Genomic DNA, 17,962 nt, shown 5'->3' with positions numbered 1-17,962 from the left:
TAACACTTTGAGAACCACTGCTCTAGAACTTGGCTTCTCAAAGTGAACTGGTATCAGTTGACATCACCTGGGAGGATTTTAGAAATGCAAAAATCTCAGGCCTTCCCCTTGATCTCCAGAGTCAGAATATGCACTGTAATGAGATCTTCAGGTGATTCACCAGCACATTAAAGCTGTTCTAGAAAAACAGTGAAAAACACAGTTCTAGAAGAAAGTTGAAAAGGAACTGAAAAACAACCCATTAATCCTGATGCTTGGAATGTCTTCCTTTGTCTTTTTTTTTTTTTTTTAGTTTTTATTTAAATTCCAGTTAGTTGACATACAGTGTAATAATATTTTTGGGTGTACAATATAGTGATTCAACACATACAATACCAGTGCTCATCACAATGCGCACACTCCTTAATCCCCATCACATGTTCCACCCATTTCCACCCACCCCCCCACATCCCCTCTGGTGACACATGAGTTTGTTCTCTACAGTTAAGAGTCCGTTTCTTGGTTTGCCTCCCTCTCTCTCTTTTTTCCCTGTTGCTTATTTATTTTGTTTCTTAAATCGCACATATGAGTGAAATCATATGGTATTTGTCTTGGAATGTGTTCCATTGAATGGCAAAGGCTTCATGACCCATGTATTGATCCTTCTCTATGAGCCTGATTATGCCATTAAATTCCATTATGGAAAAAAATTTAAAAAAAATAAATTCCATTATGAATCATCCTTGATACTGTATGTAGTATATAATGGGTTTATGTTTTTATATTCACCCCTCCCCCCCGCCGACAAAGCAAAGAAGGCATAATTGTAGGTATAGAATAGCACAACTTCATAAACCTTGACATGGTAAGACAAAATTATACAAACCAATGAAAATCAGAAAGTGAAGTTGGAACAGAAATTTGGAAAGTCATATCTAATAAACTCTTGACTTCATAAGTTGGCAGATAATGTCCAAAGTTGATATATACAAATATAGTAATAAACACATGTTCTTACAGATAATAGCAATCACCAGAAGTAAAAACAAATATAATCAGAAAACTGGTCTCTGGAGGGTGGAAGTGTGTGATGTGACTAGGGACAAAATGTGTTATTTTTAACTTTGGATCCTTCTGTTCAGTTTCAATCTTTCCACATGTAGATATTTAATTTTAAAAGGTTAGTTTAATAAATCCTTATGGAACAAGGTGGAGTATAAAAAAGAATAAATAAATACTTAAGGGGCGCCTGGCAGGCTCAGTCAGAGGAGCATGTGATTCTTGATCTTGGGGTCATGAGTTCAAGCCCCACGTGGGGTATAGAGATTACTTAATCAATAAAACTTAAAAAAAAAAAAGAATAAATACTTAAATTTCTTATCATTGGATGTAATTGGTACTTCAGGGATCATCAAACTACAGACCACAGCCGTATCTAGCCCGACACCTGGTTTGTGAATGGAGTTTTACAGGAACACAGCCACATTCATTCATGATATATTATATTTGCATATGGTCTGTGGCTGCTTTCATGCCACAACGGCAGAAAAAACTGACGAGTTGCAAGCGCATAGTATTTACCACTTGGTCTTTTCCAGAAAGTTTGCTGACTCCTGCTCTAGAGTCTAAGATAAATGAATCATGTATTTCTATCCTGTGGCTTTAAGTGTCTCATAGCACACACTCATGCCTTTGGGAGTGCACATCTCCCAGGAAAGACTGAGCCTAACTGATGACTGAAAAATCACTGAAAAATGGACTTGGATGTATAAATCCAAATTTTGAATTGAGAAGATCTAAAACAATCAAAATTATTATGTCCAAAATAAAAAAAAAAATCATCACTATCATAAAATCTGATGCATCTCTGCTGAGATAATGAGGTCACTTAACATAGTGGGAACAGATCCCCATAACTTGGAGATGTTGGGGAACATAAATTCTTCCACAGATTACTGATGGCAGTTTCCCATATTCTTTCCTGGTGTACCCAGAGGCCCCCTCTGTCACCCTGCTCTGAAGGTAGAGGGGTCACCTTTCCTGATTACCTCTCCCAAGGTTTAGTCCCTTGTTCTGCTACTGTGAAACAACTTTCTGCCTGTATTGGACTTCCATTGTTTTTTGTTGTTGTTGTTGTTTATTAATAAAAAGACATTTCCAGCAACATCTTTTTTCTCCTAAATTTTAAAAAAGGAGCAGGGTTTCTAAAGAACATATCCTATGAAACACTACTTTCTGAAGATGCTTCTGAAAAATAAGTATGATTTACTCTGTAAAAATGAATGAATTATGGGGCACCTGAGTGGCTCAGTCAGTTCAGCATCCGACTTCACCTCAGGTCATGATCTTGTGGTTTGTGAGTTCAAACCCCATGTTGGGCTCTGCACTGACAGGTCAGAGCCTGGAGCCTGCTTCAGATTCTGTGTCTCCCTCTCTCTGCCCCTCCCCGACTCACACTCTGTCTCTCTCTCTCTGAAAAAAAAAATAATAAAATAAACATTAAAAAATTTTTTTAAATGAATGAATTACAATTTATTTGGACAATTTAAATGATTATATTCTAAATTTGGACAACATACAGGTATTTGTGTAACTTTCAGAAAAAGGAAACTAATAACTCTGTATATTAGTGGCTAAAAGGCACTTTGGTCAAATATATTTAGGATTTGCTGAATTAAATAAAGCTAAACAGATTTCCTAACTGTGGGACTTCATAAAGTGTTTAATATACTACTTTGTGTTGTGAAAACCTGGAAGGAGAATAAGGCATAGGGGTCCTGTGACCCAAAACTTTGAGAAATACTATACTGAAAAATCTTACCATGAATTTTCACCTCCTACATATTTCATTTTTAGGACTTATTTTGTGTATTAGAGTAGGTTCTATGCCCGACGTGGGGCTTGAACTCGGGGCCAGGAGATCCAGAGTCACATGCTTTACCGACTGAGCCATTCAGGTGCTCCTACATATTTTATTTTTAGTACATAACTCTCTGCATTGCTCTTCTCTTCCTGTATGCATATTCCTTGTTCCTAGATTTCCCTGCTATTATATCTTATACCTCATCTCACTTCTTTCCACTTAGTAACATGACAGATTTTTTTAAAGTTTATTTTGTTATTTATTTTGAGAGAGAGGGAAAGCACAACTCGGGGAGAGGTAGAGACAGAGAGAATCCCAAGCAGGCCCTGTACTGTCAGCATAGAGCCTGATGCAGGACTTGAACTCACGAACCATGAAATCATGACCTGAGCTGAAGTCGATGCTTAACCAACTGAGTCACCCAGATGCCCCCATAAGCAGATTTTTTATTTTACCACCATTTGATAGATCCTCTTGTGGCCTTGGTTCCTACCTGGACCACTCAGCCCACCTTATGTTGACTCTTCTCCTTTGCTCTATTTATCCCACTTTGACCATCCTTTGCCCTATCAGCTTCCCCTTGCTTGCCATCACCCCCCTTCTCCTTTTTTTGTCATGCCATGTTGCAAGTGAGAAAACCCATAAAGCACTTAATGTCAGTGTTAAGGTGCTGGGACTGTACCTTGTAGTCCAAACCATCGGAGCAGTTGAAGACCACACACTGGATGGCAAGAGCTTTAGCTAGGTCTTTGGTTGTCTCTGTTTTCCCAGTGCCAGCAGGACCAGCTGGTGCACCTCCCAGGTCAAGCTGCAAAGCCCCCATGAGGCAAAGGTAACAGCGATCCTGAAGAAATCCATACATTGTCATTATTGAAGGGAACTGACTCAAGCCACAAATTTATAAGCCCCTTCCCTTCTACAGGAGGAGGGTCATTATTTTCCATGAAAGGTTTTACAGCAATTGAGATATACTCAAAGATCCAGGTACATGATTAATGATGCAGATCTCTGCTTCACAGAGATGTATTCACGGCGAATCCTTTCAAGAGTTAAGGTTGGATGAAACGTTTCAAGACTATTTTAAGAAAGCATTTGTGTCATGGTTAACCTAAGTCATCAGTAACTTACTGTGAGAGGAGTAATGACTAGTCTTGGGCATGCACCCAAATACTCGTAGCCATAGGTGTACTGAGAGAGCGCCATCCGAGCCACGCAATTATCCTGATCTATGTCCCAATAGTAGCGCAGTTGTCTCTGCCAGTCAAAGGAATCCACTTCCTCTACCTACGTAAGTGGTAACAATGATACATATATTAGATGCACTAATTTCAGGAAGAAATATATGCTGTCACTTAAATAAAACTTACCTTGGCTTGAACAAGTTCGGTGACTATGTCTCTTGCATGTACATCAATAGTAATTAAGGCAGTTATGATGTTTCTGTGTAATTTTGGAAGACTGCCTCGAACTGTTGCTGCCAGGGCATTTAATCTCTACAAATCAAAACAAAAATGGTCATAATGGATTTTCAAAAATCAGCTTACATGTCTATTTTTTTAAACTATTTTTCTATCTTTTTACTATTGAATTTGGAGTAGACATTTGCCAAAACTAATTTTAAGAATCTATAATTCCATGACCAAACAGGACAACAGTTTAACTTGCTTAATTCCTAGATTCCTAGATGACTTCCATGAAGTACATACTATCTTTACCCTCATTTTATATTAGAGGAAACTAAGTGTCAAAGAGGGTAAGTAACTTGATGGCAGCCACACAGTTATGAGGTGGCAAAAATGAGACTTGAGTAGACATCTGCCTTGCAGAAAGCCTATGCTCTTAACCACCATGTGATAATGTCTCTAGAGAAGACTGTTTTCCCTAAAAATTAAACATGATTAAGGCAGTACTCCTCATTTTCAGGGGTAATTTTTCCTTTGTACTCAGAAAACCTGAGCATTTAAAATGTTTTTTACTGTTTATTTATTTTTGAGAGAGAAAAAGAGAGAGAGTGCGAGCCAGGGAAGGGCAGAAAAAGAGGAAGACACAGAACTGGAAGCAGGCTCTAGGCTCTGAGCTGTCAGCACAGAGCCCGTTGCAGGGCTCAAACTCACAAACCATGACATCATGACCTGAGCCAAAGTTGGACGCTTAACCAACTGAGCCACACAGGTGCCCCAAGAAAATCTGAGTATTTTAAATAAGCCAATGATTGATTAAATGAGAGCATCTTTGGACAGACTGTGCTCCTAATTCTCACATAAATGGTTCAATCTTTTCTAAGGAGAGTAGTGCCTCTGAAGGCCTTGTACTGCTCTGATGAATTTTCTCACATGCTGACCTTGATCAGGGACCATCTCTACACAGAGGTCAAGGGAACTTTCCATACAGAGTCTTTTCTCTTCTCTGGGGCTGTGTGGCATGACATTCTATGAGGTCCTCAAGAGATAGTGTTCTCTCAGCTCAAGAAAGTTGTTTCTTCCCTTTTCTGTTTCAAAGGTAATTAAAAAAAAAAGCCACCTTGTTTGGAAGTAGAACTAAATTTGGAATTAAAGATTAGGCATAGCTGTAAAATGGCATTTCCAAACTATAGCTTAAAAATTCTTGTAGAATGGTATTTGGATTCAGTTATTTATTGTTTTATTGATGGCTGCCTAAGGATTCTCTAGAATAGTAGAAAAGCACATCTTGAGCCTAAGAATAGAAATATCACAAATCCTGGAGTTTTCCTGGATTGAATAAAAGCTTCTGTGAGAGTTATCCAAGGACTAGTAAACACAAAGTCTCCTTAAATCTTGCAAACCATCATAATTCTGAGATTTTCCTCTTAAATTCTTTCATCCAATTTTGTAAGTATTTGTATAAATACTACACAAATATTAAGGTAGTATCCTTAAGAAAACCTGAACATAAATGGTTTTAGTAAGAACCCCCAAAGCTCTGTAAATCATGTCAGAGCATTAAAATTTCTGAAATATGTGAATTTGCAGTAACCATGTAAAAACAAAAAAAAAACAACAAAAACAAAACGACTGAGACCATCCTGCACAGCAATATGTTCAATGTTACCCTGTTAAAAAATCCTACCTCAAAGTTTACTTCTTCAAAAGCTTCCAGGGCCTCTATATGATTACCACCTTCTCTTTCCAAGCACTCAGTCAAATCACGGCACCACATGATTTGAGAAATGGTCAGAATCACCTACGTGGAAACATCTTTCTTAAATGTGTGTTGCATGTCATCAAAAATGGATTCAGAGATGGAAAATTTAAGGGGTGTAAGTTACTTGAGAAGGGTGGCCAGCAATCACCCAGTCTGTCCTTGGTTTCCCCTGGTAGTCAGCGATGGCGGCTTTGCAAAGGCGACGCAGAGATGTGAACATGGCTTCTTCCACTTTACCAAGCCAATCCTCCACGTTGCCTCGGGCTTTGAGGCCTTTACCCAAGCTAACCTAGAAGACAATCAGAGCAATGATAACATGTTCAGTGTGGGACTTGTCAGCTATACAGCCTCTGTACTTCTATATCAGAACCCAGAAACACCAAAGCCTGACTGCAAATACTAGAACCTTCTATTGATATCCCAGTCTACATCTCTCTTTACCCACCTCCTTTTTTTTTTTTTTTTTTTTTTACCTGCTCCCTTTGGAGCCAAATCCTTGGAAAAAAGGAGTATATGTGACTATATGGATTCCTCCACTTTCTTTTCCTACTTACTGCCATTTGATTTTTGGCCCCAACTATTCCTCTAAACCTGTTAAGGTGATTAAGGTTACAAATGTTCTTTCAACTTTCAAGTCCAATTGATACTTTTCAGTCCTTCTCATATTTATTTCTTGGACTTCCAACGACCTGATTGCCCTGCTTATCTGGGTCCCTTGGTTCTTCTTCTACCTTCCCTTTAAATTTCATGTTTTCCCTAGATCTTAGCCTTGTTCCTCCCCTTTCTCCTCTTCTGCACTAGCGATGAGCAAATTCTTTTGTAAGAGGGTCAAATCAGGACACGTAAAATGTTTATAGGCTCTTGCCACTCCCACAGATACATCTCTTGCTCTAACTGGACTGATAACCTTGGCATTTCACTGCACATTTCCTGTGTACGGAATGCCCTCCCTCCCATGTCTCCTCTCCATCTTCCTTGGCTGCCTCTGTGTGTGTGTGTGTGTGTGTGTGTGTGTGAAAGAGAGAGAGAGAGAGAGAGAGGCAGAGAAGGAGAGGGAGAGGGAGAGAGGGAGAGAAGGAGATTTATTCTTCTCTGTGAAGTCATGTGTTTCTCCACAGTTTGTTAATGCATTCACTTGCTCAGTGTTTACTGTATGCCAGGCACTGTGTGGTGTCCTAGAGACATGACAACTAACACTTTCGTAGCACTCACTGGGTACAGTTCTAAGTAATTTACATATAATACTATTAAAAATCCTCAGCATCTCATTAATCAGGCACTATTGCTATTCCTCATTTTATAGGTGAGGTTAAAGGATGGGACTTGAGTCCAGGTGGCCTGGCAGTAGAACAGGTACTCTTAACCAGTACACTCTCTTGCCTCTTCTGGAGAGGTGAGTAAGACAGGGCTCCAGTCATCTCCACTCTGTTCCCAAGAACAAAGCACATGCCTCTGTTACTGCACTTACTGTGGTGCTTTTCAATCATTTGTTTGACGCTATCTCTGCTAGAGCTCTTTGCGGGCAAGAATTTCATCTTGGTTATCTTTGAAACTGCTGAGCCTGCACAGTACGAGTACACAGTGGCACTTGATGAATGCTTAGAGGGACTGAAGAGTAAACTTTTACCCTCAATCCCAGAAGGGTAACAAAATTTCCCTGAAAGAATTATAAACAAAATCACCTCACCCGTTCTCCTTCTGGTGATAGCATTGCTAAAATATCGTTAGTGTAAATCTTTTCTGGCTCTCCTTCCATACCAGGAATTTTTCCTTCAGTAGGAGGCATGAGAGCAAATTCGAGCTTTGAAATGGAGTCAAAGCATTTCCTTAAGTGTGGCTGCACAGCTTGGGGATTTCGTGTCTGGGCCAGAATCTCCAGAAGTTCATCATTTGACAAGAAGTAAAATCTGGATTAAAGAAAATACTCAAAATATAACTTGGAAGTCAAAGGAAAGCCTTACATACACATGAAAGATAAATCCCTTAGCCATATCTCTTCTCCAGTTACTGATTTCCTGAACCTCAAACCTACTGGTCCTGGGTTTCTGGGAGACCACATGTCTCTAAATACAATTGTTATGAAGACTAGTGTGGATGCATCTCAGACATCTAGAATCAGTGCCTGATACATACAAGATAGATATTTTTCATGAAATTATAAAAAAATGTTAGTTCTTGCTATGACACTGATTTGTTCTACAGTGAAAATATATTATTCATTTTCCCTAGAATATAGCCTAGTGCCTTACACCTACCTGCTTTCAATACCTAATGTGTTGGATGGATGGATGGATGGATGGATGGATGGATGGATGGATGGGCAAATGGATGGGTGGTTATAGGAGTTTTATTTAGTTCTGTGAACATCCACATGTGGGCCATGCCAGTGTGATTCTGCATGGGATTTTCTTAAATCTTGCCTACCAGGACCATTTAGAGGCACGAATAGACTGTAGGAGGAGAAGGGGCATACTTGGACGCCCAGGGATGAGGGAGAGGAATGAGGGCCTGGCCAGAGAAGACATTTTACTTCTGGAGTGGAGGAGGCTGCCTATAAGAGATCCCTTGGGATTGGAGGGAATGGAAAAGAGCCCATGGAAGGCACCATGTGGGAAAGAGGGGACCAGATATTCACCAGCCCACTCAGAATTCTCTGCTGCTTTGACTCTCTTCTCCTCTGTTTCCCAAACCTGGAGACTTCAGAAATCTAATAGGGAGTGGGAGGGTTGATCACCACATATTCTCATCATCACTAAAGCCTTCAGACCTGCAACAGTTTTGGGTAGGGAACGGGGAAGCTTTCACTTTAAAAGAAGTACAGTTTTATTATTAAAGATCATTTATTCGTAACAAGAAGTTTTGTTTGCTTGGTTGCATTATTATCTGAGAATGACTAGAAAATTCATGAGGTCTGCTCAAGACTTTGTCCAGGGGTAGGAAGAAACTAGCCACCAGCAGGGAATGCAAAGGCAGTTATTAGTTTGAAATAAAGATGCTTTTGGTTGGGCTTTTATCAGTTCTCCTTCTTTACCATACAGTAATAATTAATTTGTGCCCATGCTTTTTTTTTCAACTAATGATAACTATAAACATTGGGCCATGAGCCATGTGAGAGCAGGAACAGTATTGTATTCATCTTGTGTCCCTAGGACCTAACTTGGGATGCAGCTCATAGTAAGTCTTTATTAAGGCCCACAGGGTAAAATCAACACCACACAGAGCCTTCTGACATAATATACATGTTGCAGACCTAGTTCATGCAGTTATAAGCAAAAGAACAAATAAAACCTGATGCTTTTTGGTGTTCAATATTATCACAGGTAAATTTGTTTCTGTGGTTTTTGTTTGTTTGTTTGTTTGTTTAGATATCAAATGTAGTGTATGGACTTCCTCTGGCTTTGGGAGATTCAAGTTGGGAACCACTGATCTTCTGGATCTTGGATTTCTCACGTACACACATACTCTGTCCTGGTACCCAACAACAAACCCTCTCAACCAAGTAACCCAGAGAAGCACCTAGCCTTGGCTGCCATAGTACTTGTCCTAGGGCAGACCTTAATGGCCATTTCCTTAACAACTAACAGGAAAATATCATGAAAGATAAACCATTTTGTCAATGTCCTCTGTGTTACAGTACAGTGTGCCCTAATAACTGAAGTTGGCTACCATCAAGTAGTTTATTCTGGTGTTATATAAGTATATTATAATAGTTTATTTATAGGACTATTCACCTGTTGACCATGAGCCCCAATGGGGCAGGGATCCAGCATTTTCTTCTTTGTATCTTTAGCTCTTTAACATTTGGTTTGCTTTTGTAATAAAGAGATGAGTAAACAATTTAATTTGGAGTTTGTGAAATGACCTCTTGGAAAGCTTTTCCAGTGACACTCCTAGGGCACTGATTAATCCAAAGAAACCTGCTCAGGCAACACAGGGTTCTCTGACTTTTTGCGTGCACATCTGTGGACATGCACACACAGGCAGGCACATACATGTGCACCCAACAATGGAACGATGCTGAGACCAAGAATCCCTCCAGCACCTTTACCTCCTTTACCAAAAACTGTATCCTTAAGATTTATACTCCCCAATCAACATGCCAGCTGGATCACCATTATCACACATCTTTCTTGTTTCTTGCTCTGGTTTCTTGATGTTATGGGAACATCACCTGGTTTTGATGTTATGATTTGTTTTTAAGTATGTCCTTTTAAATTAATGAATAGTCTTCACTACTAAAACTATCATAAGTTGCTTTATAAACTTACCTTGGAAAGATAACTCTTTTTGATTCTAAATATGCCTCTAGACACTTTTGAATTTGGTCAAGTAATGCATTATTATTTTGAAAAGTCTCCAGAAGTCCTGTTTATTAGGGGGAGAGGGGAAGGAAAAAGGTACTGGTAAAACTGTGTTAAAAAAATAGAAAATATAATTTTAATTGGAAGTAAAATATGATATTAACATTCTTTAAAGCTTTGGTTTTATTTGATAAAAATGGTCAAAAAAATTTAAATTTGGGGGTTGGCTAAGAATGCTATTACTTTTAATAACATTATTTAATATTAGTCTTAATATTTACCACAGACGAACAAGTATTCAACCTGAAACATTTTTTTAGCTGGCACCCCCCCCCCCCACTTGGGGGTGGGGCTAGGAGTGCACGAACCATTGTGCCTGCTGAGTGCATGCTCACCTTAGGGACTTGGCCTTTGTTCTTCTTTCTGCCTTTAACAACTTTCCCATAGTCACAAAGGTGTCTCATTCTCTCATGCCTCCTGCTTTCTGCCTAAAAGCCACTTTATCAAAAAAAGGCTTCCATGTCACACACACACACACACACACACACACACACACACACACACACACACGGCAGCCCCCAGCTATTCTCTAGCCCCCCTCTTTATGCTGCTGAATTTTTCTTCACAACTTTATCATCATGTGAAATGACAAATATAGGTCCACACTTTTTCATCTGAAATCCCTAGGACCAGAGATATTTTGGAATCATGTATTTTTTCAATTTAATTAAAAATTTTTTTTAATTTTTAAATTTAATTTTTAATTTTTTTAATTTAATTTTTTGAATTTTAATTTAACGTGTTATAGAACAAGTCCAGTAGAGACTGGGGCAACACTCTATTATCAAACACTTGACTATTTTGCAGCAAAAGGTTTGAATATGCATGTGGTAGGAAGAATAAAGGTCTCTCAGTTACGGCCATGTCCTAATCCCCACAACCTGAGACTACAGTAGTCTATATGGAAAAAGGAAGTTGGTAGGTGTGACCAGTGATCACGGGAAGGGAGATTATCTTGGATCATCTAGTGGGCCCAATGTAATGACAGGGGTCCTTATAGGAGGGAGGCAGAAGGGTCAGAGACAGAGGAGAAGTGAAGACAGAAGCAGAGGTTGGAGAGAGTTGCTGACTAGAAGGTGACTAAAAGCCAAGGAGCGTGGGTGATCTTTAGAGACCCAAAGTTTAAAAGTTTTCAATTCTATCACACCATATAGTTTTTCCTTTCTGTTTCTGTTTTATGTAAGAGTCTTTGGGCAAAGAGCATAGCCCAGCAGACTGCCTCTGCTTGACAGGGAAGCTGTCTGGAGGTATTCACCAGGAAAGGTCATATGCTGCCATTTGGAGAACAACCAGCAAGCCTCCTGAGGCTTTGATAAAGTTCAATAACCATGTGTGTGCACGCACTAATGCTTTGATTCCACATCCCCCAAAATAGACCTTATTAAATAACATTTCAATCTCGAGATTTAGAATTATAATTCATGGTAATATTTAAATATTTTAGAGGCAGAGAGCACAAGTGGGGCAGAGGGGCAGAGGAAGAGAGGGAATCTTAAGCAGGCTCCATTCTCAGCATGGATCCTGATGCGGACTTGGTCCCATGACCCTGGGATCAGAAATGAGCCTAAATCAAGAGCTGGACACTCAACTGACTGAGCCATCCAGGTGCCCCAATTTTTAAATATTTTTAATGAATTAATGAAAAATAAGATGTGGAAAGTTTTCCAGTCGTAAGTCTATGAGAGCTTTAGCAGAATGGGTCAATGGAATGTGAATATGTCTTGTAGTCAAATTGTGACATGTAAGCATCATTGATACTCTGTGGCAGCATCCCCAAATTATAAAAGCAGCAAAAAAAAAAATCAGATTCTTGGGTGCCAAAACTATGAACTAAGCTGAGCGGTAATAATAACAATGATAACAACAATGACAACAAAAACAACAACAACAACAGTGTTCAATTCACATCGTTCAATAAGAGTATCAAATATTCCTGGTCACTAATACTGACAAGAATCAAGGATTGAGTGTACCACATATTGTTAGAACCTTATAGGTGTTAAACAGTTTAGATGCCTGTAAAGTCTTTTTGTGTGTTTTTGAAATTGTGTTTTATACCTGGTTGAGTAGCGGCTCGAAGAGCATTAGGCAACCGGTTCACCTTCCTCATGATTTCCTTCCATGACTTATCCACTTGAAGGAACATCTTAGCCTCGGCAGGCAATTGCCTCTGAATATCTGGAGCATTAAAAATACTTTCTAGGTAGAGCCAGTTTCGCTGACAGTTCAGCCACTCTTCCTAGGAGAAAAATATGAGCATTATCAATTTTTAATCCTGAATTAAAAACACAGTTACATTAAAAATAATTACATGGGGACTCACTATATCTTTCACTGGGGGAGCTTCACACAGTTTCTTTGAGATGGAACGTCCTTAAAAGGTCCAAGACTCACTGCAGCCTAATTTCTACCCCTCTTCTACTGAGTAGAGTTATAAGGAATCTACTGTATGGCAATCAGAAGGGACCCAGAGAAAGAGGATTAAAATGCTTAGAGCACACAGTCTCAGGGGAAGCAAGATGCTAAAAGAAATATGAAGGGTTGGGAAGTGTTATTAAGTGACTATTTCCAAATATAGACAAGGCTCTCCGAAAAAAAGTGTTTTTTATTTTTGCCTCAATTGTCTCTATATTCTTCCCTCTCTTCCTTTTTAAAAAAGAAACAGGATTTATTTTCTTCAATCAAAAGAGTAAAATCTGCTTGTGACAGAGCATGTGGCAAACCCAGAGGACTGGAGGAAGAAGAAAATCACCCATTGCTTCTCCCCTTGGAGAAGCATGGTTAATCAAAGAAACCAGAACTGCAGTGTTGGGGCTGTAGATCTCACGGTCTCCTATGCCTCCTGCCATTGCATGCATAGGCCCGACATCTGTGAAAGAGTTTCTCACTTCGCACTCCAGATTTGGGGGTTACGCCTAAAGCCTAGTGTCACAACCACTCCCTGATTTATCGCAGGTCTCATACTTTCTACACAGTTAATTCTGGCTTGGCTCAGCCATCAGTAGAAGCCAAACAGGGGTCAGATTGTAAAGTGTTCATCCAAGAGGGTGGATTCCTGAAAAAGATCTCTATGAATCAAAATTGGAACAAATTATTGTTTCCTACTTAGTGTATTATTTCACAGATAACTTTTCATATTAGAATATATAGAAGCTTAAACATAATTAAATCAAGCTAAAAATCTTTAGTCTAAGAGACAGATTGGATGGGAACAAAGATCAGTATAAATGGGTTCTTTGTTTCACTGTGGGATAATCTGAAGTAGAATAAAATAAAAGGGAAGGGTGTACCACAAGGAAGGGTACCAAGGAGACTTCAAGCAACAGTGCATGTTTTTCCAATAAATGTGAAGTTGCTGCAGCACTGTGAGAAGCTGTTTAAAAGCTGTGAATGCCTGCAGCTTATAAACCAAGGTGCTCCCTGCCTGAGCTTAATTCTGTTGCCAGAAAAGGTCTAAGCCAGTTAATAAGTGACCAAAGCCCCCTGCCATTTTGGGATGGAAACTGGTTGAGGAGGGAAAAATCTTTTATTGGAGTATATGCATAGGCAGATTGCTCTGTCTCAGAGGTGCTAAGTCTTCAAATTGACACGAAGACCCTTTCTTTCCAATCATTTAGGTTATAAGTATCAGCTTGTCCATCCAAGCCACTAGCTGAAGTACTTAGGGAGGGGAAAAGGGTGGTACATGGGGAATGAGAGTAGGGAAACACAAGGGCTCATGTTCTTAGAGTGAAAAACTCCTGGAGCCTCTCTGTTTTTTTGAACTTTGAATTCTGAAACCATTGGTGGCAGGATTCCGTCAAGCTGTGTTCTCACATGTGACAACACATGCTTATTGAGTCATTTTAAGAGCTGAATGATTTCAAAAGCCCGGGTCTTTTGACTGGGGCAGTGGTCACTTTAAAACACACACACACACACACACACACACACACACACACACACACACACACACACACACAATTTTTTTAATCTTAAGATTTAACTAATACCCAAAATGCTATCTTGAATCATGATACCCATCAGTACTTGACACCATCTAGACCGGCATCTAGACTCCATTGTAAGGTCTTTTCAGGCATGTGGTAGGTTGCTGTGAAAACTTGAAATGTAAACTTCATACCACACTGTCAGTTTTTGTTTCACTGAAGCTATAGACTTACAAATAAACAAAAAATGTGGGGAACATATAGGAGCTGAGGATGACTTCCAGCTAACAGCCAGCAAGAAACTGAAGCCCATAGTCCCAGAGTTGCAAAGAAATGATTTCTGCTAACAACCTGAGTGAGCTTGGAAGGGAACCCTCCCTGAGCTGAACTTCTGATGTGAATGGAGTCCTGGCCCACATCTTGATTGAACCTTTGAGACCCTAAGTAGGAGACCCGGTTTAAGCCACATCTGAACTCCTGACCCACAGAAACTGTGGGCTAATAAATGTACACTGTTTTATACCACCAAGTTTGTGGTATTCTGTTTCATGGCAAAAATAACTAATACAAGGAGATGGCATAATCATACAAAGAAGAGCTTAGTATATTGGCATTTTCCTTATATTCTGAACATAATAAAATATTGACAATTAAATCTTGTATCTAAACTACATAATATTTAAATGATTGAAATGACTTCTAAGGTTCTGTGGCTCTCCAATTTTCTGAGTGCATGAATTGAAATTGTCCTCACTTACCAGTGTTTGATTAAATAAAGCAAGTTGTTTCTGCCAGTCATCCACTCGAGTTTTCAGTGGACCAACGTAACGTGATGAGGCAATGGTTGCAATATTGATGGTGCTGTCATCAAGAAGGACCTTTAAAGAAAGACGAAAACATGCAACATCATGTGTTTGTGCTCTCAATGATAATACAGATATTTAATCCCAAGAGTCCACTTAGAAGCTTTTTGAATAAATAGCTTAGTACCACCTACTGTTTCCTACCCACCCACTTCCCTTCCTTATCCACTTTATCATGATATTCTCTCAAAAGTCACCGAGAAGAGAACTTTTGATTGCCAAATCTTAGCTGTTTCTGTAATTATTAATGGCACATGTTTCTGTTTGGCTCAATACTCTTTTCCTCACTTCCCCTACTTTTAGGTATCTGGTATCTTCTTTATACCATTTGGTCATGCAGGCTTTTATTTCTCAAAGTACTCAAAACTTGCAAAATTAGCTGTCTCCTCTACCAATGAAACATCACTTTCTCTCAATTATCTTGAGGAAGAGGGAAACTGAACTCATTCACATGAAGCTCAGAATGACTACGAACAGTGTTCCCTCTACCTTCTTCCCCTACTTCCCCCCACCTTACACTACAGCAACCCTCACAAGACATGTGCATTCAAAAAATGTGTCTGTGAATCTAAAGGATTTTAATTGCTCTATTTAAGTTGTGAATTTCTTGAGAACAGAAGTGCCACCACCTAGCACCACTTGCACCTAGCACCTAGCACCTCATCCTGCCTGATTTTCATCTTGGGTCTGCTCTGCCATCCACTGCCCAGAGTGACATCTGGCCTTACTCTTCCAACCTACACCCAGCAAAGCCATTGCATCCCTAGTTCTGACCTGGGTACACCCTAATGGGCCAGGGCTTTGCTTTTTATATTTAGGCCATAAGACACAGATCCTTTGGTTAAACAAAGGTGCCCTTGGATTTTAAGTCACGAAGAATATTCCAAAAACATGGATTAGATTTATTTTCTTTTGTTATTCATAGAGTATGGTCATCTATTTCCCATCTCAAAAAAATTCAAGTGAACCTAGTTTCCTAGTGTGCTATGAATCTGAAATGCTTGTTCATGTTTTGTTTTGTTTTGTTTTGTTTTGTTTTTTGCCTCATTTAAATGGTTTGAAATGCCCTTCATTCTCATCTGTGTCTGTCAAATCCCGTTTACTCCTTCAAGTCCAGCATGTCTTGGCTGGTCTAGGAAGGGTTCTCTGATCACTTCAGCCATAAATTATCTCTGGCTTTTCTAAATTCCTCAACAGTTAACTGCAGGATCATAATTCACACACACACACACACACACACACACACACACACACACACACGACATATATATATGCCATATTTATTGCTTTGCTAAATACTTCATGTACAAGCATTCATGTCATTTATTCATATTCATATTTTGCCTTTCCAAATAGATTTTTTTTCTTATTTAGTAACTCTCATATTTCATTTCTCCATCATAACCTCCTACAGAAGATTCAGGGGTAGGTCTGACTTAAAAAATCTTTACCACAGGTTTTCAATAACTCAGTTACCCACCTGTATGTCATCTGTGCCGCCCAGGATAAACACATCTTTGGAGTCACGGTGAGGGAGAACGACAAATTCAGTTGTTTTCCAAGAATCTTCCACCTTAGAAATAATTCAAATCTTAGAATACCTAAATTCATTTGTGTTTAAGAGCTCAATAAATGTATGTAGAATGAAATAAATGAAGATGGGCATTGAGGAGGGCACCTGTTGAGATGAGCACTGGGTGTTGTATGAAACCAATATAACAATAAATATATTTAATAAAAAAAAGAAATAAGTGAAAAATCCATAATTATCCCATTCTCCTCCTGACTGCCTTTAAAACTCAATATTTTCTTCTTGGTTAAAGCATACTGATAAGCTAAATTTTATTGACAAACATTAATACCTAAGAATAACTTGTGATACCTTAATGGGTATCCTTACCACTTTATGCTTTAATATAAGGGAAATATCAAAAAACTATAAGGAAAATATTTTTTTACACAGGTGATTTGTAGGTATGTGTGTATTTTTAGGATAAGGAGGTAAGTAGCCTAAGTAGGGAAGTTTCTTCAATGTCTTTTGTAGCATTTCACAGTTTTTTTTTTTTTTTTGGAGTTTGAAAGATAATGTATTTTGCTATAAAAGATCTTCCTTGGTATGTGGTTTTTTAAATAAGCATGCCAATTTCAAACTTCGTTGTTAACAAGTTCCTATTGGGCTTGAAGCTAAGTGGAAAGAGGATATTGATAAAAGTGCTGATGATAATGATAATGATAATAAATGTAGGGAAAGAACAGAAAGATGGCTGATAATGAGAGGGTGAAAGCTGCAGAGTTGAAAAATCCATCTAGATGAATCAAAAGTTGGTGATCTCCATGCCGAATATGAAAACCTTTATATTCCCTGATCTTGAGAATATATATTTTTCAGGTTTACCTTTTTAAGAATTATTTCTAAGGCAGCTTCTCCAGAAGCCTGTCCAGAAATGTCCTGGATTTCTTGGCCAAAATCGAAAACATGCAACTCAGAGAGCTTCTCCAAGGTTAATGGAATGTCAAGGTCCACTAGGGTGGCGTCAACTGTTTGTTCAATAGCTGCCCAATGTCTTGGCTTCAAAGTTGGATTCCTCAAGTCAATGATAACTGGAAGCTGGAAAGCAAACACTCTCAAAGGCACCTTGCTTTTTATCTTAAAAACATAGCTCAAGGCTTCTGGTTTTAATTCAGGAATGTAGAGAATTGGAATGAACACTACTTACACTCTTACAAAAAGAAATATCTGGACAAATGAAAAATTAATGACTTCTATCAAGCCCACCAAAAAATTAAGGTTGCAGGGCAACCAAC

General features: G+C 38.9%; 1 protein-coding gene across 3 annotated transcripts in view; it reads right to left on the bottom strand.

Moving 5' to 3' along the window:
• DNAH6 (dynein axonemal heavy chain 6) overlaps nt 1-17,962 on the bottom strand; it is a 245,633-nt gene that overhangs the window by 128,397 nt on the left and 99,274 nt on the right. For all 3 annotated transcript variants that reach the window (XM_053200826.1, XM_015075839.3, XM_053200827.1), the window contains 11 exons: nt 17,553-17,765; nt 16,638-16,730; nt 15,053-15,172; nt 12,424-12,604; nt 10,273-10,369; nt 7,692-7,911; nt 6,129-6,293; nt 5,930-6,043; nt 4,210-4,335; nt 3,971-4,126; nt 3,525-3,686 (listed from right to left, as the gene is read on the bottom strand). In XM_053200826.1, the coding sequence (XP_053056801.1) occupies nt 3,525-3,686; nt 3,971-4,126; nt 4,210-4,335; nt 5,930-6,043; nt 6,129-6,293; nt 7,692-7,911; nt 10,273-10,369; nt 12,424-12,604; nt 15,053-15,172; nt 16,638-16,730; nt 17,553-17,765 (1,647 nt within the window). The remainder of the gene's footprint in view (nt 1-3,524; nt 3,687-3,970; nt 4,127-4,209; nt 4,336-5,929; nt 6,044-6,128; nt 6,294-7,691; nt 7,912-10,272; nt 10,370-12,423; nt 12,605-15,052; nt 15,173-16,637; nt 16,731-17,552; nt 17,766-17,962) is intronic.

Source organism: Acinonyx jubatus, chromosome A3 (assembly GCF_027475565.1).
Source record: "Acinonyx jubatus isolate Ajub_Pintada_27869175 chromosome A3, VMU_Ajub_asm_v1.0, whole genome shotgun sequence".
NCBI classification, from domain to species: domain Eukaryota; kingdom Metazoa; phylum Chordata; class Mammalia; order Carnivora; family Felidae; genus Acinonyx; species Acinonyx jubatus.
The sequence above is the reverse complement of the archived record's forward strand: the minus strand, read 5'-3'. Positions and strand labels throughout refer to the sequence as shown.